The 27,118-nt window shown below is 33.3% G+C and overlaps 1 protein-coding gene across 4 annotated transcripts in view; it reads right to left on the reverse strand.

Annotated features, from left to right (window-relative positions):
• NECTIN3 (nectin cell adhesion molecule 3) overlaps window positions 1-27,118 on the reverse strand; it is a 126,540-nt gene that overhangs the window by 54,871 nt on the left and 44,551 nt on the right. For 3 of the 4 annotated variants that reach the window (XM_024120196.2, XM_024120197.3, XM_055085701.1), the window contains exons 3-5: window positions 19,995-20,291; window positions 16,733-16,850; window positions 12,756-12,907 (exon numbers count right to left, since the gene is read on the reverse strand). In XM_024120196.2, the coding sequence (XP_023975964.1) occupies window positions 12,756-12,907; window positions 16,733-16,850; window positions 19,995-20,291 (567 nt within the window). Of the gene's footprint in view, window positions 1-3,879; window positions 6,083-12,755; window positions 12,908-16,732; window positions 16,851-19,994; window positions 20,292-27,118 lie in introns of those variants that run through there. The other variant, XM_024120195.3, reaches the window with a different exon arrangement.

The raw sequence follows: 27,118 nt of genomic DNA on the forward strand, positions 1-27,118 counted from the left end.
TGCATGGGAAAAGTGCAGGAGTGGGGAACAGCACACAGAGAACACACAGATTAAAAGACATCTCAACCAACCAATGTATGGATCACATTTGGTTACTAGCTAAAACTAAAAAAATATGATTAGAAATTTGAACACTCACTGGATACTTGATATTAAGGAATTATTCATTTTTGGTGTAGTAATGAATCTGTGGTTACTTTCTCTAAATGTTCCTTAACTTTTTACATACTGATATATTTACAGATGAACTAATGGCAGGAGGGATTATATAGACAGAAATTTAAATAAAACAAGACTGACCATGAACTGACAATAACTGAAGCAGGTACATGAACATTCATTTCATTATTCTGTCTTACTATTGCATATTTTTTAATAATAATCTTTTTTTTTAAACAGGATGGTCAAAGCCTCTAGGTCTTGTTTCCTCTAGCTTTTAGATCAAACTGTCCCTTCAAGACTAGGTTTTCCCTGAGATATTTCTCATAACTGAGACTGTGAAATTAGGTATCATGTTTATGTAGAAGTATTATGCACGAAAGGAAATAAGGCCTTGAATTATTCTCAAGTTTTGAGATTTATACTTTAAAGTTATTCTGTTAAACTCACTTTCACTAGGCTTCATCCACAGTGCCCAGCCAGAACAAACAGCAGCTATTAACTAAAAGGCAAGTGAAATAAAACATCACAAAATTGAATATTTTAACCTTCAAAATTGAAATGAACATGATAAAATAACTATTATCAAGGTTCAAGAAAAGAAATGACCCCTAAGGGTAGGTATATATAGCAAAAGCTTTTGTAAGCAATGTTTGGTTTCAAGCTCTTGATGGAAACCTATCACTACTCAACTCAAAGTAGACATGTACTTTAAAAAAAAAAGTGCAGCTTACTGGAATAGAAGAAAACAGAAATGCATAAACAGAAAATTTTTTTAAAAAACACCGAAAAGTTGGTATACTCTGTACACTATTCCAAAGATTCTTTCATGCATGAATTTTTATTGGTATAACAAGAATGAAACCAAACTTAATCCAGTCAAATTGTATGTTATTTGAAAAAAACTGCTGCTTGCTCTAAAATAGTTTAAAGTTTGGGGGAAATAATGTATCAAATTTTAATTTATTTTATCTTAAAATATTTTAGGCTTTATAACAGTGTTTATTTATTTTTATTTTATTTTTTTGGCCAAGCCGTGCAGCATATGGGATATTAGTTCCCCAATCAGGGATGGAACCTGCACCCCCTGCAGTGGAAGCATGGAGTCTTAACCAACAGACCACCAGGGAAGTCCCTGTATCATAATTTCAAATGTCAGAAATGAGGAACAGCTACAAACAATAAGAAACAATGTCATTCCTACTCAAAGCAGCTCACAAGCAACAAGTTAAAAACACTAAATGCCAACTTAAAAAATATTTTATGAAATGTGTTAATTCCAAACTGAAAGCTAATATATAAAAATTTGACTTACGTCAAAGTCACAGCAAACATTTAAAATTTATTTTAACTGCTAGGACTAGAGAGAGAAGATAATTCATGACTGTGGAGAATGTTACTGATGATATGTATATATGAGATAGGAATTATATGATTAATTAAAAGTAAATTTTATAATGGTTAACATGCCAACTTAGATGCTTCCTCAAACTTTATTTAACTCTATCCTTAACCTGATATAGTCTTGTTTGGAAAGAGAAATAAAATAGGTTTCTAATTCCACAAAGCATCATTAATTAAAGGAAACTAGGTTACACACACACACTCCCTCTCTCTCCAGCAAAAATCATAATGCGGACAAAGAAGGTAATCCAGAGCCACAGGCTTGTTACAGAAATATGCCTCTTAAGAATTTTTTAAAAAAACTTTTATTGAAAGATTTATTGAACGGCTATTGGGGCTACCACCTGATAAGTAACTTGGTTAAAAAAAAAAAATCCCTGGTACAAATTAAAACTAAAAATATCCCAATATACCAAAAATTTGAGAAAAGAGCTTTTTATGGATAATACATTAACAAGTAAATAGGAAAAACAATCCAATCTGTAAATCATTCCCCTGTTAGAATTTAAAAATCAATATGGGTACCATTTCTTCCTTTCTTACACTTTACATTGATTACTTCCACACATTAACAACTTCTTGTTCATACTTTGTTTCAGCAGTATTTACCAAAAGCAAAATCAAACTGAAATCAGATGTTTTTGCATCTAATATTGCTACATTTCTCTCAATTTTTGCACTTATACACTGTACTTCCTATAGCCCCTTATGCTAACATTCAGCCAGGCTTACCATTATAACTTTCCTATATATGGCTATCAGAAGCAATACCTACTACTGAAAAACCCTAATGGTTTCTTTAATGTTAGACTTATCAAACAGAAACTTTTCAGGCACATGGTAAAATACTAAATCTTTCAACTATAAAGTACTTCTCAAATACCACTTTTAAAGTCAACCCCTAGCCTATTAAAGTTTCAACATATTTTAATAAAAATGCAAAAAAGGGAAAAACAAAGAGTTGAATTAATCTCCACTGTATCACTGAAGTACTTTAACCACTGCGAAAGAAACCTCTAAAGTGAACACAAAAATGAAAAACTGGGGCTTCCCTGGTGGCGCAGTGGTTGCGCGTCCGCCTGCCGATGCAGGGGAACCGGGTTCGCGCCCCGGTCTGGGAGGATCCCACATGCCGCGGAGCGGCTGGGCCCGTGAGCCATGGCCGCTGGGCCTGCGCGTCCGGAGCCTGTGCTCCGCGATGGGAGAGGCCACAACAGTGAGAGGCCCACGTACCACAAAAAAAAAAAAAAAAAAAAAAAAGAAAAACCAGTTCAAATATAAAGGTAATAAATATAAACACGGCCAAAATAAAGTAAAACTATTCTTCTAACTTTTCCAAGAAGAGTAGGAGTTCAATACATCAATTAGCTGTGCACATTACTGATACTCAAAAAGTAATTTAAAAAACTGTTTATTAATATGATTATGTTTACAAACAAGTCTCTATGTACAGTAAACATACATAAAGCCCTAATAAACAATAGTGCAATGCTTCAGAAAGTCTTAAGCACTAGTATCATATCATATTCTTAAAATTCTGAAGTCTTTTAGTAGCTTGCCAAATGATTTAGAAAGGATGCAGAATATATCAAATACTCACTTGCAGTGTTCCATGTCACTCTCTACTGCCAAAAAACAAAACAAAACCAAAAAAAACCAAACCAACAAAAACTACAAACAAAAAACCCTAACCACACAATGGCCACTATTTAAAAGAAAGTTCATGATCACTAAGTAGATATTTATATTTTTAAATACAGCTGGAATACATTGCGAATTTGGAATACATCGCTAATTTCCTTCGGATTAGACTCAAGTTGTGATTTGTACAATATTCTAAATGGGATTACTCTTCTCAGATTCGTATGACACTTCAAACCACTATTCTAAAGAGGATATTTTGCTCAAAAAGCCACAAATTTACATCTTCCATGGAAAAAAGTTTTAGACTCATCTTTCTTATGGCCATATCATTGCTAACATTTAAATAAAAAAATAAAGTCACTTCGATCATAAGGTATTATCAAGAAAGTTTTTCTTCCAATGATTGGGACCAAAGAGTCTTAATACTGGTCAGTGGTTAGCCATATTTAAACCAAATATTTTTAACAAGACATCCATGAACTTAACTGTATCCTTAACCAACACTTTACTGTTATACTAAGTGTTTGAGGGAGAGAAATAAAATAGATTTCAAACTTCCACAAAATACTGCTAGTTAAAATAAAGGAAACTAGGTTATAATCACTGAGAATAAAGTCTTCACTACTTGCAAAATTCTATGAACATGTTAGAACTTTGCCTTACAAAAAACATTTTTTTAGATTTGATGAGGATTGGGAAGGGAGCGGTTGGAAGGTGAAAAAAAAGTACCTACTTTGCCGTTTTATTAACAAAATAAGTTATTTAATTTATGATTCTCCTGCTAACTTCTATTTCAACTCCCTGGCAAAACACCTAAGGCAATTCTACAGTCCTTTTTTCAAATGAATCATCAACAGATAAAACATATTCTTTGGTCTTCAAAACGGTTGTCATCATTATTGTATAGGACTCCACTGCAGAAGCAATTTAATTACCTAACAAAGAAGATCCACATTTGAAGATTTAGGTAAGATTTCTTTTTCAAAAGATACATGATTTTTGGAAAGGATATACTTAATTATGTAAAAAACAAAAAAACAAAACAAAAAGACCTCATGATGTTTCCAGTTTTAATTGGAAAAACAAAAATCTTGAAACACATACATACATTTAGGAGGAAAAGGGGGATGGTTTGTCAATATCCATCAGCAAGTGCTAGTGATTGGTTCTATAATTCAGATTTTTTCTTGTTAAATCTCAAATTTCCAAGTTTATTCTATTTTTTCCTATATATTTATCCATTTGAACAACATCAATAATAAATGACTAAAACAAGATGGTCTACAAAATTCTCTGCACAGATTCTTGGCTGAAATATTTGTCTCATTTCTAAAAATGGTACTCCAATGCTTGTTTTACCCATGGTTTTCCATATACTGAAATGCTCTCTCTGTACTCTATTAAACTATGAACCATCTTTTCATTATTATTCTTATATTTAGGACATAAATCATTAAAACAAAACTACCACTTCATGTACCAAAACCTATGTTCACATAACAATATAAGCATTGCCCTCCAGAGATGAAAAAATTATAGTAATTATCATGTTTAAAAGGCATGTTTTTATTACTCATGTACGTATTTTGGACAAAAATATTGATCAGCTAATTATGCTCTTCCACACACGTTCACTGAGTGTACTACCACAGTTTTTAGTGCAACAAAATACCTTTGAAAAGCCACTCTACAGTAATTATGGCAAGGCTCATTAAAATGCAGAGGTAAAGATTCCATTTGTATAGAAACATAGAAAATAATGTCTGAAAAGAAAAGGTGTTTCATCAGGCTGAATTTTTTGTATACTAAAAATATATATAAACATTTCTTGAATTAGTTTTATAGTCAATTTTGATGTAGTATCATTTAGTGGTGATAAATTTTGAGAGGTATATGTTTAACAAACATTTTACTTGAGATTATAGTCTTAGGTAAACATTTAATACACAATGCCAAGGTAGTTTCTTTTTTTTTTTTTTAATTTTTGTACTAAAAAAGTCATTCATTTAATGCTGACATTTCTTCTTACCTGTGTGCCTCAGACCAATAAAGTACTCTGCATTAAAATTTAAATCTTGAGACAGTAGTACAGCATTGAAAAAAAAACTGTAAAGCAGCTCAGATACACTGAACCCAGATTTTACATTTCCATTTGTCAAATTAGAATATAAAAAGTAAGCTTGAAAATCAAGTTGAAAAGCTTATTATTCCTCAAGAAAAAGTATGAACAATCTGAAAATGATCAACTAGTATGAATGAAACATTGTACATAGTTAAGTCACATTTAGTGGCTGCTAAACATACCACTCCCTCCTGGAAATTACGGAACCATCTACATGTGAAACTAAGTCATCTTCATTTTCATCATACTGTTCATCACTGACGAACTTCATTCCCATTTTTAGATCTTCATAATAATCCATTGGTCTTTCAAACCTACTGAGATTTTCTACATTGTTCCACTGCGTTTTTTCATGCTCTTCCAAATAGTCTTTCCGTATTATATTGTTCACTGGATTTTTGTTTTCTTTTTTTACACTGTCTGGGTAAGAATCAAGCTCATCTTGTTGAAGAACATCTATCTGTGATTCTTTTTGCATATCTGATGGTGGAATGTAGTTCTTGGCAAAGTAGTCTCCACGAAACGTCCGTCTTCTCCTATAGCAGAATATTCCAGCCAAAACACTTACAAGTACTACGAAGAGAGCCCCACCCACTACACTAGCAATGATTGTGCCAATTGTGTCATCCTTAATTGTTGCCAAAGTTGACAATGGGAAGGGCAATTTTTTTGGTTCTGTTGCTAGATCCTCGAAGTCAGCAGTTGAGGGATGCCACTGAATTGTAGGCTGAAGGGTGGTAGTAGTAGGAGGATCTAATGGAAACGGTAAAGATAGACAAGACACAGAAAGGCAAAGAATGTCAATGCAGGCTGATTCAGCAGCAAGTTGAAAAGACAGCACAGCTAATGAAAATATATTCATAGTAACAATAGTTTTTCATTCTTAATTTAAGATTAGAAAGTAGTGATACTTCTATATGTAAAAAAAAAATAAAACTGACACTTAGTCAGTTACCAATTATGTAAAGGGAATGAAAAATTATGTATGGCGTAAATCCTAAATTATTCTATTCCAAGTTTAAGCGTGATATTGTATTCTAAGAAATACTTTTTCTTTTAAATTAAGACTATTATTTAAGTGTCCTATATACAGCTGGCTTAAGAATTATCATTACTAAAAAATTAAATCGAATCATTCAAATGTACATTTTCTTAGCCAGTAGCACAAGGAAATAACAGAATAATAAAATAAAAGTGAAAAAATTAAAATGTTTTCTTGATATTCATCTTTACCTAATATAGTTTATTTTTGTAAGAGCTGAACTTATCTTTAAAAGAATGAAAAACTATAGATTCTTGTTAAGTGGCCATAGTATAAGCTGTTGACTTAATAATTCTCTCAAAAATATTTTCCTTAAATAAAGAAAACTCTTTAATTTTTAGAAAGGACATATGTAGTATATACCATTATTTAGTGATTTAAAAAATAAAAAGCACATATTTAAACTATGTTAGCCAGATGGGCTATTATCAAATGAGATCAACAAAGTAAAAACATGTTATAAACTATATAGTGTTATAAAAATATCATCATCATGTCTATACTCCATGGGTAAGATATCTGAACATTTAGGAAATTGAGAAATTTCAACCATGTCTGCAAAATTCAATGTCACATTGCTTTAAGATGGAGTCTCAGAAAGAGCAGCTAATATTTTAGAGAGAACATTCTAATGATACTTAAATATTAGATGCAAATGATCCTGTGTATTGCTATTAGATTACAGAGTAAATAGCCATTAATATTAAAAAGCAACTAAACATAAATAGTAAAAATTAAAGATTGGTTAATTATCAATTAAGTGGTATTTGTAGGTCATGTTACACAATATTCTAGAGTTTGAAGAAAGGATGACTTTAAAAATCTTGAATTTCTTCATTGATAAAAAATAAATGCCCCAAATGGTAATCTCCTATAATTATTTTTTAAATGAGTGGTACTGACAGAGCTTTTAAAAAGTGATTGTTAGAAAAATACTAAATCTACATGGGGTAAGTTATTCTAAAATTACAAGCTAAAGAAAAATACTTACTGAAACAGGTTTTCATCACGGAATGCCATATGTATAGAATGTAGTAAAACTTTAGCAAGTACAGTGTAAAATGTAACAAGTACATTATAAGTAATTTCCTATGAGTTTAAACCAGTATAACAGGCAATCCAGTCAAGTACCTTGAAGTGAATTAGTTATCATATTATATGTAAGTATATGAATCAGAGTTTTAATTTGTGAGAACAAATTCACTAGCTGCACAAATTCAATCTTAAAAAAAATAATTGTGAAATTGCAGGATCATTTCTACTATAAAAGTAGTAAAGCCTCATATAATCCAACCTCACAGAACCAGGATATTAAAGAAACAGACTAAAATTTGATCATTTATAAGACAACTCATGTATTTTCTGAGGAGGAGGACTAATGGAAGTTGTACATATTAAATGTCATCTTTACAATGATTCCCAAAGTTAAAAGTGTTATAATAAGCGGGCATCAGCATGTTTAAACAAAAGCACAAATCACCTAATTAATGATTTAAAATTCACACATTTTTGTGCACATAAAATTTTTAAAGTTTTTGATAGCTGTTAATGAAATGGTATTTTTCTCAGAATAGTACATGTACACCTGAGCTCTCACCAAATATGATACATAACTGTACATTTTTACGAAGTATTCTTAAAAAGAAAAAAATCACTGACATTTATTTCTACTTGTAATTTTCTTTATGAGAAGACAAATGGACATCTACTGTGTATTTTACTGAGATTTAACAAAATACAACTTTCAGAAAATCTAACAACAAAAAAAGAGTAACCAAAAAAAAAATCTATTTAAAAATCTTATTTTGTCAGCAGTTCCAGAAATTTTCAAACCCACCAGCCCCTCCTCAACTAGTGTAAAAAAAACAGCATAGGGCTTCCCTGGCGGCGCAGTGGTTAAGAATCCGCCTGCCAATGCAGGGGACACGGGTTTAAGCCCTGGTCCGGGAAGATCCCACACGCCGCGAAGCAACTGAGCCCGTGTGCCACAACTACTGAGCCTGCACTCTAGAGCCTGCGAGCCACCACTACTGAGCCCGTGTGCTACAACTACTGAAGCCCACGCGCCTAGAGCCCGTGCTCCGCAACAAGAGATGCCACTGCAGTGAGAAGCCCGCGCGCCGCAATGAAGAGTAGCCCCCACTCGCCACAACTAGAGAAAGCCTGAGCACAGAAATGAAGGCCCAACGCAGCCAAAAATAAAATAAATAAATTTTTAAAAATAGCATAGCCTCACTATTAATCAGAGGGACTATTGTTAAACGTTATATTTTGTACCTTAAGCAATGGACATATCACGATTCACATGAGACATTTATTCATGTTTTCCAATTCTTGCTCTGCTCCAAGATAATTACAGTGAGAGTCATTCTTTGTGTAAGGAGGCAGGAGGACAATTCTGTAATCACTAATAGCTACTTATTTATCATGATTTACAAATCCTTCCCATAAATAAATAAGCATTCCTTATTTATTCAGTTGTTATTTTTTATATTCTTTGCTAAATGTAATAAATAAATATATAACAAATGTAATAAACTAGTAGATTCTGAGTTCTCCACATACAACTTCTTAAGTTTCTTTTTCAAATTAACGAGTTCTGCCAAATAGGAAAACGAACAGTCCAGTAAAACCTCTGTAGCTATAAAGTATATTTTAGCCTAATAATTACTGTGTTAAAAAACTGAATGAATTGGTTCCCTTTTCTTTTAGACTATATAAATTGTTTAAATAAACAAAATCTATAAATGTTAAAGTTGAAGGATTGCTAAATTAAGTGCGTCTGATATTATGTCTGGATTGAAATTCACTCAAATTATATGATTTGAAATTCAAGATTTGCATAGGAATATACTTTGATTTTTAGGCATGAGGAACTTAAGTGATATATGAAAATTTGCTTCTCTAGTCTCAGAGATGTAAGCAGTATCAGGGAAAAAACACACACACCAAAAGCAACTAGAAAAACACAATTTCACGCAGTCGGTTAGTCCTGGACAAAGAGCCACTGTACCACCATGAGTAATAACTGAAGTTGAATATTGCAGTCTTGAATCTTGAATATTGTACCTCTTGCACAATAACTTCTGCCAAGGTGGGAAAATGTATAACAAAATTTCAAATAATTTCCCTCAGAGTTGCTAATTCTATTCTGTTGTGGGTAGAACTTTTTAGTCTCCAGTCATAGCATACATTCCTTTTACAAATATTTTAAAATATCATTTATGAAATTTTAAAATATAAATTTTATTATTGAGATTAAAATGTTTTCCTAGAGGAAAACGGGTACATATAACTCACAATGAAAAAGATTAACTTTCTGATCATTTACTGTATAAGTTATGGCCTTTTATTGTGATAAAAGCCTACTAGTAGGCTTTAATAGTCAGTTGGGGAAAGCAATTTATATCTAGGATACATGATATACACTAAGAAGCTCATAGAGGAGCTAACTAAACTCAGTACAGTATACTGTATTAAAGACTCTGGACAGAAAATTAAAGTCTAATTCTTGATGATTACTTAAAGAAAACTATCTCATATAATCCTATCTTCTTCTGAAGTACTCAGTGGTAATTAACTGTGATTTTTCATATTTACTCAAAATTTTGTTTCCACTCTTACAAGACTTAGTAGAGGTTGATTTTAAAATGTGTAAAGTTTATCATCAGTGGTATATTAGTACCTCTGTCAAAAATGAATAAATAAATTCACATAAATGCAGACTGAATTTTTTATTCTTTCCTGATTATTTTCTTCTCAAATGTATTCATGCATGCAACAAAAGTTTACTGAACACTTACTATGTGCTAAAGATTGCTGCAGAGGGTGAGAATACAGTATTGATTAAAGCACACAAAACTCCTGCCCTCTTAGGACATATGTTCTAGTGGGGGTAAAAACAAGTAAGCATATAAATAAAATATGTAGTATGTCACATGGTAATATGTACTGCAGAGAAAAAATAAGGCAGAGAAGGGGTGAGAAGAGAGAGGTTTCAATTTTAAATATGGCTGTGAAGGTGATATTTGAACAAATACCTCTTTCCCTGAAGGGAAAGAGGTATGAGGATATCTGAAGAACATTCTAGGCAGTGGAAACAGAAAGTGCAATGACTCTGAGGTAGGAATATGCCTGTTCTGTTCAGAGAACAGCAAAGTGGCCAGGGTGGCTGAAGCCAGGTGTACAAGGGATATAACAAGAGGTGAGCTCAGAGAGATAATCTAGGGCCATAAGATGTACAGAGCTTATAAATCACTGTAAAGATTTGGTTTTCATTGTGGGCAAACTGGGAAGTCCATGGAAGGTTTGGAGGAGAGGACTGACGTGATACAACATGCCCTTTAAAAGGATTATTCTGCCTGCTCATTTGATGACAGATTGAAAAGTAGGAAAATTAAATGGCTGTTCTATAGTGAAGTAATGGTTGCCTCATGGTTTGTGCCAGAATACTGGCAACAAAAGTGGAGAATTGGTAAGGTTCTGTATATAACATATAACATAATGAGAGAGCTCACATCAATTTGTTGATGGATGGGGTGGGGTATGAGAGGAAAATCAAAATCAGGAGTAAGTATCAAGGATTTCATGCCCTGAACAAATGTAAGGACGGAGCTACCAATAACTGAAAAGGCAAACAAAGACTGCTGGAGAAACAGATTCAGTGGCAAGAGGCAGAATAAAGATGAGGAACTCAGTTCTGAATGCATATTATACTTCTACATAGGAGGTTAATGATCACTAAGAGGCAGTGGGACACACAAGTCACGAGTACTGGGAAATGGACCCAGAATACCAAAGATATAAATTTTAACATATCACCAATAGATAAGATGCCAAAATTGAGCCTTGATATTTAAATGATTACATAATTAGAACACATTGAGCCTAGGATTTACAAGTAATATCCCACACCAAATTTTGTACAACAGAAATAAAAAGTAATCGGTCCTTAGGTAACCACATTTTAAATATGGATTTCCTGTGGCTTTAAGATTCCTTTTTTTTTTTTAAATAAAAAAACCTCTAAGGGAAGAAAGAGAGACTAATATACTAATAGATTTACACCAAAGCACTGCTGTTGGAAGAAAGGACTAGCTAGAGATGTACAAAGCTCTAATCTTGTGAGATACATGCAAAAAAAAATTGTGTATCACGTGCCAGGCACTAAGTGCTGAGTATACAGTAATAAAAAAAAGCAAACACAAATTGTTTAAATATGAGGATAAATAATGGGTAAATAAATGAGCATACAACTACAAACTGTGGTAAATACCATGAGAAAATAATATGGGAAACTGTTCTTAGATTAAGTGTTCACAGAAGGACTAAGAATGTAACATTAATGCAAACTTAAAATTTCTCTAAAATCAGGGAAAAGAATCTGAAAAAGAATATATTATCTATCCATATATAAAACTGAATCACTTTGCTGTACACATGAAACATTATAAATCAACTATACTTTGACTTAAGACAATTTAGTTTTAGACTGAACAGAGAAAAAAATCTTAACTACCTATTATCTAATTACCATAGAAACCTCCATTACTCAAGATTCTCTTCCTTTTTCCTCTAACTTTCCATTTGTTAGACACAAAGATTGCTACATTCTTATAGTCAGGAGGGAGATGTTTAAAATATTTATATAATTTTTATAAATAAGCAGTCCATTGATAATTTATTATTTATAGCTACACCCAGGAAAAATGTATTTTTAGCTCCAACTGTGTTTTGTAAATACCCAAATATATACTCAGTCAAACTGATAAAAACACTCACAGTGAAACAAATGGAATGCATAAAATCTAAGTTCTTAGTGGCTTATGGACTGACCATAAAACACATCTTAAATTTTATTTCACTGGAACATTTTCAGTAGCATTCCTACTTCACCTCTCAGTAACTCTATATGGTATAGTCTCATTGAGTGACAATGATATTTAATAAGAGGGTCATCAAAACTGATATCCCATTTTATTTATTAGACACATGTGCAGAGTAGCTTACCAAAAACAAACAAAAAAATCCAACATTTATTCTTGGTGTAAATATGAAAGAACCTAGAAAGGTACACACTACCAATAAAAAGAATACCTAATACTATTTAACTGAAAAATTAGCTATATTCATAAGGTCTTAAAATGTATATGAACTTATTGCAGAGACATTTTGACATTTTTTAAGTAATGGAATGCCACTTTACATATGTATTTCAGGTAGAGTTGCTTTATTATATCTCTTTTAGATTATTTGGAAAACCTCACACTGAGGAATATGTATCTTCACAAGTATAAATTACTGCCTAGATCATAGTGTTATTGTTATGATTAATGTTACAGAAATAATTTAAGTAACACATTTTGTGAGTAAATAGTAACTTACCTGAAATATAGATGACCTTTTGATCACTTCTTTGACCAAGGGAATTGGTCACTTTACAGACATAAACACCAGAATAATTGAAAGTCAGTGGATGGACAAAATGAAGAGTATTGTCTGAAGCCAATAAACCATCAGGCCACTGTCCATCCAACCTATATTTTAAAAGGCACAAAATTACTTTAAATATCTTCAGATTCTATTCATTGACAGCTATTTAAATAAGATATTATACTTCCTAGTTGTTAGTGAAAGAATCAGTATCCTTTAGGTAAAAGTCACTATGAAATAAAAGCATATGTTATGAATTTTCATTTTAATAGAGATGAATTGATAAAGTCCATTAAGAATACCCATTCTTTCAAAATATCAATTCATATCAATTCATATAAGTGAAGCTAGGCTAACATATTAGAGGGAATAGGAGGGAAGGAGAGAAAAACATGTGATTTTTAAAGAATTATATTTGGAAAACTGGAAAATTAGAAATATACATTATTTGAAGACATACCCATAGTATCAAAAGAATTAAAATAATTCTCAGTGCATTATGAATCTATACATGATATATTTACAACTTTCTTAATGAAAAGTCATCATTTTAGTACATGATAATGTTTTAGCACCTTCTGTAACATATTTAAAGAGCAACATTTAATACTGAACAAATAAATCTATACTGTGCCCTATCCAAAGATGGTTAATTTCTAAAGCACCAACAAGGGTCTTCTTATAAAATAATTTCATTCATAAGGTAGGCATCTGTGACAACAAAAACCAATGCACCTTTAGTATCAGTAATAACTTTTTAAATGGTTTCTCTACTAATTGGGCTAAAAGGTCCTATCTGGTGTACACATTATTATAAACCATAATAGGAATAAAATCCCACTATAAGAACTCTAAAACCATTCATTGCAATGGAACTAAGTATACTGTTATACCTCATTTTTCCAACCTTAGGGTATACCCCATGCGGGGAAAAAAACCAATAGGTCTTTATTTTGAAAGTGTTTTTACAGCCCATAAATTATTTTTTAAGATAAGAGGATAAAAAGTGAAGTAAACCCAGGCACTCAACTACTACTATAGTCTGAGCTAAGCAGATTTTCAAAAAGTGCATTCACCCATTCACTCAGCCATCCATTATTTAATTACTAAGAACTTACTATTTACCATACTCTGCTCTGCTGGTGTTGCTGAAATGCACAGGTAAATAAGATTTGGTCCTTGCTTTCAATGATCTAAGCACATTAGTAGGAGACCAACAACTAATTACAAAGGGAATAAGAACATAGAACAATGAAAAGGTAGAAAGAAGCAAATCAACACTGGAGAACAGATGGAAGGATTTTGGTCTGTGATCTCAAGTGCACAAAAGAACAATCAGTAAAATCTTTTACAGTTGCTATGACTTTAATTTAGCATCGAAGGATAAAGGTAATATTCTTACATGGTTTAAAGAACAAAAACAAAAACCCCATATCTTCTTCTTAAGAGGACTTTGGAAAGAACATTTTTACAAGCATCAGCTTTCAAAAGGTAAACCCCTTTTCTAGGAGTATAAGAATGAATATGAAGTCTATGTATCTTACCAGTTAGCTCTGTACTTTGGGCCCAAAATTCTAACCCCTTTAATTCTGAGAAATATAAAAATGGCTTATAATCCTTTAAAGTTGTTTATTCAAATAAGCTAGAAAAATCTAAATATCATATTAAACTCACAACAAATGACATGCTAAGCACCTTCCATGCTCCTGTACCTATGTTACATGATTTATATTCACTGTCTCTACCCTCACAAAAACTCTATGGGGTACCATTATCAATGAGGAAACAAAGGATTAGAAAGGTTAAATAACTTATTCAAAAAAGACATCTCCAAGTACAGACACCAGGATAAGAACTCAGAATTGTATGACTTTTAGAAATACCCTATCACACATCTTAACCAATGCCTTCTTCCCACATTGAAGAAAATGAAAATGGAAGGCCTTTTAAAACTTTATCTTTGCTTAAAGACAATAGATTGACCAAATATACTCCTTCCTTGCACCCACAAAATACCACCTAAAGTAAGATTAAAGGAATGAAAAAACGATTAAAAACCAACGTGGAGAAAGAGAACAGGAGGTAGTATTCATCAGATGTTTCAACAAACTTTTAGAAGACAGAAAACAGATGGGGAAAACAATATATGCTTTAGGCCAATGTTTCCCAATCAGGAGTAATTCTGTTTCCAGGGGACATACCTGGTATGTCTTGAGACAGTTTTGGTTGTCACAGCTGGGGGTGGGGGGAGTATGTGCCACTGGCTGTAGAGAATAGAGGCCAGGGATGCCACTAAGCATCCCACAATTCACAAGACTGCCTCCAACAACAAAGATTTATCCAGCCCAAAATGTCAACAGTGCCAAGACTGAAAAGCTCTGCTTCTGGCTGAAGAAGTGCTTGCAGGAGGCATATGAATGAGGAAGCAGCCAATGTGGTCCACTGAACCCAAGATCTGGAGTTTGACTCACTGTACTGCAGAAGGTCGGAGTGAGGCAGAGGGCTAAAAATAAGATCAGTTGAAAGTTGAAAAAACAGACTCCTCTCAACTCTGTACAGATACCAGGCATTTATGTTTTAGGCAAAATAATGAAGGTTAATTCAATAAATAAACTGAATGGCCATGAAAAAAAGAATTCTACTCTTCAGTAACTGATATCTGAAGCTCCCCCAGTGAAATAAACTCCTCTCTAGTTGATCACTCGAAGTGGAATCTACCCAGTAGGTACTCCCCACTTAAAATAAAATGCTGAAGAGTTTCCACTCAGTATTTTATTTTAATGCATCACTGTGAAATGACTGGACAACTGAGAAAATTAAGAAATATCTACAAAATGAAAGACCAAACAAACAAAAAAAAGAACCTGGAGGAAAAAAGAAACAATATGTAAGAAGCAGAAAAAACTCTGCAGAGAAAATAATTCTAGTATCTCTAGGAAGAATCCAGAAGATAATACATCCATAAAATACAAAAAGGATGCTATGAAAATGAACAGAGAATAAGAAAACACTCTTAGAAACTGAAAATATGTCAAAAGAAAATTTTCAATCAGTGGAGCAGAGGGATCAAGGAAATCTTGGGAGAAAAACAAAAACTGAAAACTAAGTAAGAAAGAATGTTTAGTATACAATAAATAGGAATTCCAGTACAAGCAAACAAAAAAAACAAAGCAGGGTTAATGACCAAGGAAAAAAAAAAAAAGAAAAGTAAAAGAAAGAAGAGAAGCGAAGAGAATCCACAGTTGACAGATACAATTCTCTAGACTGAGAAGGTGTGGGGCGTGGGGGGAGGGGTGCAAACACTGAGAAATAACAAACGCAAACCTCAGTATAGCAGTTTGAAATTCCACAGATAAAGAGAATTAAGGATATTCAGATAGTAAACTACACAAGTAAAAAGAAGCAATTATTAGCCTCAGGAAAAACAAACAGCTTTAGAAACAAAAGAAAACAAAATTCCAGTATACTACTTAAGTCTCAGTAAATAATACTTACCTGTCATAGGGAGGCAACAATTACACAGTTTATTTCAAAGTAGCTTAATTTCATTGGGACGCTGAAGGTCAGGAATATGTATATGAGTATGTTTATGTGTGAAGGGGTAGATATAAAATTAAATTTTCATTTTCATAATAAGAAGTCAATAGACAGTATTAAAGATTAGTACATTAAGAAGCAGCAGTTTAAGACTGATGATGATAAACACCAGAAGGAATTGCTAACGTCGCCAAAGTAGCCTCCGAGGAACAGAATTGCGGGGGCCGGAAGGTGGGGAGAGGTGGGGCAGAAAAACACTTAGAAACCCTTAATTTAATTTCCAGCTCTTAGTGTAATCATATATTACACTAATAAAAACAACTTCCAATACGCATTTAAGAATACTTTTGACTTTTAAATAATTTCTCTTTAGAAGTATCTAACATTATTACCTGCTCCACACAGATTTGAAGGGTGGTGGATTTGCATCAGCATTACACTTGAGATTAACACCTTTTCTTCCTACAAACCAGTTTCCATCATAGCCTGTTACTGAAACCTCAGGAGCGTCTATAAAATAAATGCATTATACAACAGATTATCTTTTGTTAATGATAGATGCTATACACAACGATAAAGCGTTAACATAATACACAACTTTAGAAGTGGTGTATTTTCCTTCTCTCATATACATAAGAAATAAGGAATACAGTACTCAGTAAATACTGGTTGACTAAAAGAATGATTGAATGAATGGACAATGAGCACAAAACACTAGGCAGCTATAAGCATGTACAATTCTAGTTATTATGGACATAATGTAAGAATATTCACAAACCTATAATCACCAAAAGCAAAATGTAAGAGTCCTGTTATGAAATACACAGAGGTATATGAACAAAGAAAATGTAGTTGGTAATTTGATGAGACATAGCATTTAAGTACCAAGTCACTATATAAAACTGTCTTTAAAGAAATGTTTAATTCAAAAGGAAATATCCCCTAAGAGATATCAAGTCAATTACAAAAAAAGAAAAAAAAATAAGATTCCTTATATTACAATTAATTAATATCCTTTGGGCATGTAGAGATGTGACAAACTTTCTAAGACTATAATCACAACTAAAGTAAATTATCTGAGGCCTCAACTGTTCTAAAACATTAAATTTTTATTCATGGCCTAAAAGTACCCAAAGGTCTTTTAGCATATGTGCAATATAATTAGCTAAATGAGCAATTATCCACATCTACCATCAATATAAATTTATACCTTCAAACTGTAAAATACAATACTAATCATTCACTCAACCACCATTGTTTAGCTCCTATTAAGTGACAGGCACTGTTTTAGATGTTTAGTATACATATAGACTCTGTATTCACAAAACTTATATTCTAATGGTAACAGGAAAGATGACATTTTAAAAAATTTAACTAAAATCCGTTATGAGGGCCAAGAAGGAAAAGAATAGAATACTAAGAGAAAAGATAAAGAAATGCTCTTTATGTATGGTACAGGGACGTTCCACCCTTCTGTGAGCTATACAAGTAAACTAGATAAAGAATACATGGCCAGATGGGAAGTTAGAGAGAGACCAGGTCAGTCTTTAACCCTGCAGGGAAGTCTGAAGTCAATCAAGCAAGGTTTACAAAAAAAGTAGTAAAAAATTAAACTTTTTATACTAAGGTACAATTACCTTAATAATTAAAAAAAAAAGTCTGCCTCTTATAAATACAAAGAATTAACAAAACATTTTTTCTAACTTAAAATTGGTATTAAAAAATGTTACTGAAAGAACAGTACAGATATCTGTGAGTTTAAGTTATTTTCAAAGGAGGAGAAAATAGGTAGTAAAGTATCCCCAAAGAATACCTACAAATTTTGAGATATGAATTTTGGATATAAGATTTTATCTCCTTAAGCTTTGTTTACATGTTTCAGAGGGCCCAATTAACAGGAGAAAAGAATACTCTGAGAACATTTTAGGAGTAGGCCACTAAATCTAAACCATAATTATAAAGTTTTACATCAGGAGAAATATTTTTACACATTTAGAATTTCATTCAGGCAAACAAAAAATAATAGTATAAATACTGAAGAAAATTTCAGTCATTATTAGACACAGGGAAGAAAAAAATACATATGAGAAAAATATTAATGGTACTTACTACCAGGATGTAAATTTTAAAAGAAAAAGGAAAAGTTAAAAGTATGTAAAAGCAAGAAAGAAATAGAAGAAAAATTTTATTTGGATTCTCCAAATAAGTGAGGAGAAAAGAAGGTATAGTCAGCCCTCTGTATCCATGAATTCAGCATCTGTGAATTCAACCAACTGTGGTTGAAAAATATTCAGAAAAAAAATTCTACAAAGTTCAAAAAAGCAAAACTTGAATTTGCTGCATACCAGCAACTATTTCCATAGTATTTACATTGAATTTATAGCTATTTACATAACATTTACATTGTATTAGGTATTATAAGTAATCTAGAGGTTATTTAAAGTACATGGGAGGATGTATGTAGATTACATACAAATATTGATACTATGCCATTTTATATAAAGGATTTGAGCATCCTCAGATTTTGGTAACTGAAGGAGTCCTGGAACCAATCCCTCATGGATACCGAGGGACTATTACTAGGACTGTATTTGCACTCAAGAATACAATGGTAATAACATCCATGTAAGACAGCTTCTCAAGTTTAACCCTATAAATTTTAAAAAGATCCTTAGAATTAGTTTTAAAAATCATTAATTATACCAAGAGTAATGAATATGTGTAAAATTCCATGAATGTCATATCAAAAAAAAACAAAACAATAACAACGAAAAACAGAACATTTCCTTCAAAAACCTACCTAGATTTATGATCTGTGCATGGACGGAAATGACACCAGAACCTAAACACTTCTCCTAATTTTATCTTTAACCTACTTAATTTTCATTATCTTTGCTATATGCTATCTGCACCACCACTTTTTCTCTTGTTCAAAATTTTTAAATGCTACACAAAGAATGTATCAAAAATGAGAAACTTTATAGAAAAGGGAAAGTATATACACACACGTACATATCCACACAAACATACACACAAGAGAGTACCCCTTAACCAAAAAAATAAAAGCACAAGATGGGCCACGTTTGAAACTTATCTAAGATTATTATTATCCCAACGATGACTCTGTTTTACCTTTATAAGGATCTTACAACATGATCAATAAAATCAGACTAGAAATAATACTGAAAAAACACAAGTTTTCAAACTAATTAAAATGCATCTAGGAAGTAAAAGATCCTTGCTGAAAACACCATGGGTAGCATCAATAAAAATGAATAACTAAATTAATTGGATTGGAGAAGGAGCTGTTTTTTGCCAAGTATTGCACATTCTGAGGTATAAATTTCCACAATTCACCTGTCTAGCTTATTTTTAACGTCTAAAAAGGACAAGGCTAAATAATTTTAAGTTGGACAGCAACTTTAAAATCATTATCTGTCTTTACAAACATAAATACGTTCTGTTCTGGTTAAATGGAATTTCCATGAAAATATTCTTTTCTAATTAAGAAAAAATGTCAACAAGGAAAATCTTTAACAATATCTGAATATTAAATATTCAAACTAAAGACAGCTTGATACAGAATTATGTCAAAGGGAGAAAATTAAAATAAAATGCATGATGTTTAAAAGGCAAATGTTATCCTTTACTTACACTGTATGTCTAATATGAAAGAATATCGGATGTCCTTTTCCAAGGCTGGATGTTTTACAACACAAGTAATCCGCCTTCCTCTAGCAAATCTGGTAGGAAAAAGCTTGTATTGGCTGACAATTGTTGCTGTTTCATTTGGAAAAGAAGTCGTAGTGGATTCCATTTCGCCAAGATCACCTTCCCAATCAATATGTGCAACTGGTTTTCCAGTGGCTGCGATACAAATGGCTGCTACTGTTTCATTTCCTCCATCAATTAAAGAATCTGGCCCTTTTATCAGGCTCACAGTGGGTTCAACTGTTTAAATTTAAAAAAATTAGTTACATTTCAATCAAAAGCATATTTACTCCTTCCAAGTCACAACTAGCCATATTTCATAAACTTAGAGACAACTGCATATAAAATACACACACACTAAATGCCAACACCAGTTGGATTCTTGGAACGAGAAGATCATGAACCAGGGCCAAACAAAAAGCAAGACTTTACATAACCATCACAAAGATGGCTCTCCCTGGTAAAGATACACTTTTCTTTACAGGGACAAATGAGTTTCCCCCAAAATTAGTATATAAAAAAAATTCCTGCAAATTTGATCATAATTTCCATTAGGAGATTAAAGGTACTACTACTCTGAAAGGAGATTAAAGGTACTATTACTATTACATAAGTAAGCCCGTGGCACACGGGCTTAGTTGCTCTGCGGCACGTGGGATCTTCCTGGACCAGGGCTCGAACCCGTGTCCCCTGAATTGACAGGTGGATTCTTAACCACTGCACCACCAGGGAAAAGAAAAAGCGGTTTTAATATATAATGCTTCAATTTGCAGCAAAAATGTTTACAACACATTTAATATAGATACTGTTAAAATGTAATGTCACTAACAGTTTATTGAAATGTACATGCTACCTACCTTTATCTGGTATAAGAAAGCGCCTCAGCAGGGGAAGTAACCTTAATGTTAGACCCCTTTAATCTACCCTCCATATATATGCTAGCTATCTCTTCATATTTTCCAGCAAATTTTATATGCTCCTTTCTGTGTAAATTCCTGAGTACTCACCGTCATGAATTCTTTGGCTCATGCCTATAGGTTACTGTGTGCATTAAGTTTTTAATCTAAAAGACGTTTTTTCATTTCCAAAATTTCTAATTGGTTCATTTTTTTAATATTTTAATATTGTCTCAACTTTCTGTTCCTGAGATTTCTTTATGTGGTATCATTTAGCCTTAGATTATTATTTTGCAATTCTTCTTTTTTTTACTTTTTACTTTTAGATCATTTAGATTTGCATGCAATTGTATAAATTATTAGTTTTAACTACTGTATGGTTCATTTACTGTTGGACATTGGTGCTATTTCCTGTTTGGTACAAACAATTTTATAAGAAACATTTTCATTCATGTATCTTGGTATATTTGTATAAAAGTTCCTGTAGTTTATCCCTTGGTACTATATTTATTTCCATTATTTACCAGATAATGCCAAAAAGCTTTCCAAAGTACCAATTTACTCCCAATCTTAGCACTCTGGTTGGTCCAACATACCCACTACAGTTGATACTGTCAGACTTCTCAGAGTCTGCCAACCTTTTAAGTATGTAACAGCATATCATTGAAACCTTGTTTCTAATTTCTCAGATCACGAATGACGTTAAGGATCTTTTCTTGTTTATGAGCCATTTGGAATTTCTTCTTCTGCAAAATACCTATTAAAGCCAATTGTTTTTTTCTTACTGATTTGGGAGAGTCCTTTTCTGATTATATGTGAAAATACCTTCCACCAGTTTAGGGCTTGTCTCTTTAGCCTATGGTGTGTTTTGATGAGCAGAAGTTTTTAATTCAAGTGCATAAAATTTATCAGTTAACTGCTTTTATATACAGGCACACCTCATTTGATTGCACTTTGCTGTATTGTGCTTCATAAATATTGCATTGTTCACAAATAGAAGGTTTGTGGCAACCCTGCATTGATCAAGTTTATCAGCACCATTTTTCCAACAGCATTTGCTCAATTCCTGTCTGTCACGTTTTGGTAATTCTCACAATATTTCAACCTTTTCACTATTATATGTGTTATGATGATCTGTGACCTTCGATGTTACTACTGTAAAAAGATTACAACTGGATGAAGACTCAGATGATGGTTAGCATTTTTTAGCAACAAAACGTTTTTTAAATTGAGATATGTACATTGTTTTTTAAGACATAATACTATTGTATCAAAACTACAATAAGGTATCACCTCACACCAGTCAGAATGGCCATCATTAAAAAATCTACAAACAATAAATGCTGGAGAGGGTGTGGAGAAAAGGGAACCCTCTTGCACTGTTGGTGGGAATATAAATTGATACAGCTACTATGGAGAACAGTAGGAAGTTCCTTAAAAAACTAAGACTAGAACTACCATACTACCCAGCAATCCCACTACTGGGTGTATATCCTGAGAAAACCATAATTCAAAAAGAGTCTGTACCAGAATGTTCACTGCAGCACCATTTACAATAGCCAGGACATGGAAGCAACCTAAGTGTCCATCAACAGATGAATGGATAAAGATGTGGCACATATATACAATGGAATATTACTCAGCCATAAAAAGAAACAAAATTGAGCTATTTGTAGTGAGGTGAATGGACCTAGAGTCTGTCATACAGAGTGAAGTAACAGAAAGGGAAAAACAAATACCATATGCTAACACATATATATGGAATCTAAAAAAAAAGTGGTTCTGAAGAACCTAGGGGCAGCACAGGAATAAAGATGCAGACGTACAGAATGGACCTGAGGACATGGGGAGGGGGAAGAGTAAGCTGGGATGAAGTGAGAGAGTGACATGCACATATATACACTAACAAATGTAAAATAGATAGCTAGTGGGAAGCAGCCGCATAGCACAGGGAAATCAGCTCCGCGCTTTGTGACCACCTAGAGGGGTGGGATAGGGAGGGTGGGAGGGAGACACAAGAGGGAGGGGATATGGGAATGTAGGTATACACATAGCTGATTCACTTTGTTATACAGCATAAACTAACACATCATTGTAAAGAAATTATACTCCAATAAAGATGTAAAAAAACAAAAAGACATAATACTATTGCACACTTAACAGACTATAGTATAGTATAAACATAATTTTTATAACACTGGGAAACCAAAAAATTCATGTGACTGTTTAACTGTGATATTCACTTTATTGCAATACTAGCTTTATTACAGTGGTCTAGAACTGAACCCACAATATCTCCAAGGTATGTTTGTACTAAGAATTACCTGTCTCCTTCGAGGCCAAATTACTATATATATCACACAGTAATTTGGCCTTGAAGTAGACAAAATTTCTTGTTCTCTGCAGAAATTTAAGAGATTGACTTATTCCTTCAAATGGTAAGCACTGTTGTTTAACAGTCTGTGTCCACTAATTCCAACATCTCATGCAGGTCTGCTTCTGTTGTCTTGTTTGCGCTGGCTGCTGCTTGTGGAGTCTTCTCTACTTGTATGCCTGGTTATTCAAGCAGATGATATCCTTGAGTTTGAATAATGAAGGTAGAAATAATTTGAGGCTCAGAACGCAGTACCTTTCTGTGTCTTCTTCTGCTAAGCTAGCTCCTGAGAACACTATAAAGTCCAGGATCTCCTTAATTTCAGACTACCCAAGCAATATAAACCAGGCCTAGAAGTCTGTAAGAAGACTGGTTTACTACAGGTGTATTACTATTCTGAAAACGTTAAGCCTTTGGGTACCAAGAGAATATAAGAAAGGTTATTAGACATCCCATCTTGAGCAGACTTGCATTCAGATATTTGTCTCTCTCACTTCTCAAGGTTCTTGAAATCTTAGTTCATCATCTTAAGTGTCTCTTCTGAATTGTCAAATGTCCCCAAGGTTGAATACAGATTTCAGCTTTCGGTACTAGGTTTATTTCTATATTTCTACCTTCTCTTAGATTTGGTCTAGTTATATTCCTCACTATGTTGTTATTTCTTTGAAGTTTTCAATGGTTTTTAACATTTCACCTGCCCATCCCCCACCATGGGAGAGGTGATGTGAATAACCTGTGCCATCAATAAAGGCTTTTATCTTTGAGGAACTTAAAAAATTATCTTAAAGTCAATTTTAAATTGTTATTTCTATTTCTTCTGAAGGGAATCAATCTCCTAGTTGTACACTTCATTTGCTTTCTAAAGTTACTTTTCTCATATTCCCCAACATTTAAGTTAACTTCTCTGTACCCTTCCCTGTCTAGTGGTTTTGTTGTTGCTTCCTCTTAAGATGCTACCCAATGCCCTATATACTCTGATTTGGGGAAACATAAAGTTTTCCCGGCCCTGCATTAACGCTAGGATTGTTAAGCTTACTTCTTTCTGTTGGTTCTTTCACCCACCTCAAAAGTTTGCTCTCACATGCACACAGATCAGTACTAAACCAAAGACTTCAGAGGGCCCTTCTGTAGGTCTCTAAAGCACACACATTCTCTCTTTCTCTCTCATGTTCCCTTCTTTCCAGTATTCTGCTCCACAAATTCTAATCACCTGTCCAATCTGTCTCTTAAACTCAGGGAGACATTCTCTAGCATTCTGTACCTGAATTCCTTGTCACTGAGCTGTCACTGGAAACTGCCTAAGGAGGAGGCTGGAGCAATTGTAGAACTCATCTTGTTTATTTTCCTTCTTTCAGGGATCATAATCCTCCCATGCCTATTAAGTTGCCTAGTTTTTTTGTTGCTAGAGAGAGAAAGGGTAAATCCAATCCCTGTTACTCCATCATGTGCACCAGCAGAAATCTTTTTTTTTTAAATTACAGAAGTAATATTACTAAAAATTGGAAAAACAAAGAAAACTTATCCACAACTGTAATATCTTAATACAGTCAATATCATATTCTTCCATTTCCTTCTCTTATTTGTTTCTAGTTTCTATATAGATGTAATCATGGCATACCTACAGTTTTGTGGCTCATTTTATTTTCAAGCAGCAATACTTCTCTTAACTACACTTTTAACAACTATATAATATCCCATATATCAAGAGGAAGTAACCAATTGTACAACTCTTCTGCTATGGGGCATTTGTTGTTCAGTGTTCCCAAAGCTTTTTGCTATATTACATTCCCTTAATTCACTTTCTATTACTACTACTCCTTTGAAACTCTAATGTCACTGCCTAATCTATACACTCAATACTTTTCTTTGCCTATTCTCTTTGACTGATTTAGTAAAATTTGATACTTAGTGCAGTTCTTCCCAATCAGTTCCAAAAGGATTAAGTTCTAATGCCTTCAGGTATCTGCTGCAAGTAATGAATTAACTTCTGGGCTATGCATTTAGAATGATAGTAGCTATGTGCCAGCCTTCGGAGAACTGAAAAAACTGTCACTGAAATCATTTTCTGTATGGCTTGCTTCTCACTGTGGGAAAAAGCTGCTAGAGTAACCTTAAAAACTTTTATCTTCTCTTGATATGAATATTACTTTGACAGTTTTTCCTCAAACTATCTTTTTGAACTCCTCATCTCTATTTCTTCCAATCTCTGCCCTAATAAATACTGAGTCTTAGGCCTTCAGTTACTTTTTGTAAGTCTCTTAAAAGCTTTTATCTGATAAACACTACTACCTGGATGAACCCTGATTTTATTTGCTTTTGATACAAAGCTTGACTCTATAGTTTCTAACCACCTACCTGGTGTTGTCTGCCTATGTATCCTCCAATTCAATAAGCCAAATGTTGAGTTCATCATCTCATCCTCCCAATCCCCAAAATGTTTTTCATTCAGATATGCCCATTTAAATTAATGGTAACACAATTTACTCAATCACTAAGGTTCAAAATCTGTTATTGTTCAAACCTCCCTAGTTTATTATATACAGTCAGTTACAACGTTCTGCTAATTTTTCCTTTGTAGTAGCTCCCTTCCTCACTCAAGTGGCAGAAATTAGAAAATTAACTTCAAGCTTTCATGGCCTCATGGCTGAGGCATTATGATTTCAGGACTCTTCATTTCAATCCATCAAAAACACCAGACTCGTCATCTTAAATCACAACTTTCATCACATTACTTCTAAATCAGGTCTACGAGTTAGGTATTCCTCTAAGCAAGGTGAGAAGATGGTCAAAGCAGTGTTTCTCAAACTCTACTGTACATAAAAAGTACTTGGGGATCTTGCTAAAATGTAGATTTATCATTCAACAAGTCTGAGAGGGGTCTGTAATTCTGTATTTCTAACATGCTCCCAAGTGATGCCATTGCTGCTGGTTCATGAACCATGCTTTAAACAGCAAGAATCTGGGACTTCCCTGGTTGTCCAGTGGTTAGGGCTACATGCTTCCACCGCAGGGGGCACAGGTTTGAATCTTGCTCAGGAAACTAAGATCCTGTATGCCGTGCAGCGTGGCCAAAAAAATAAATTAAAAAAAAATAAACAGCAAGAATCTGAGAATAAAAGAAGAGAGGTGAGAAGAAGTACAATGCTGTATACTAAGTTTGCATTTCCAGTGATATAAAGCTCAAATTCCCCATCTTAATATTTAGATTACTTTAAAGTGGTCCTACTCTACCTTTCTAACCTTTAATTCTTGCATTTTATATAAATCCTTTGAACAATCAACAAATTACTCAGCGGTCCCACAGAGGACACTTGGCAATGTTGAGAGACATTCTAACTTGTTGAAACTGAAGGAACTGCTACTAGCATCTAGTGGGTAGAGGTCATGGATGCTGCTAAACAGTCTACAATGCACAGGACAGCTCATCACAAGAATTCCAGCCCGAAAGTTCAACAATGCCAATTTTGAAGAAACTGTGCCCTAACATATGCTGTTTTCTGCCTCCCTACGTTGGCTCATTCTCCTCCCTATACTTCTTTCCTTTTTGCCTACCTAAAACCTATCCACCATTCAAGGACTGGCTCAACTACTTTTCTACAAAACATTTCTAAACTACAGAGTTTATTTATCCATTCCTATACCCTACTTAAATAATATTTAGTGTATTACTGCTACATACCAGAAACTTTTACAGGCTTTAGGGATATAAAGTTAAATTTTAAAGTGCACAGTTGCAGTCCACCACAAGTTTACAGTGAAGAAGACATATAATAAGCATTATGTTAATTGCTACAACA

This window comes from Physeter macrocephalus, chromosome 1 (genome assembly GCF_002837175.3).
Source record: "Physeter macrocephalus isolate SW-GA chromosome 1, ASM283717v5, whole genome shotgun sequence".
Classification (NCBI taxonomy): Eukaryota; Metazoa; Chordata; class Mammalia; order Artiodactyla; family Physeteridae; genus Physeter; species Physeter macrocephalus.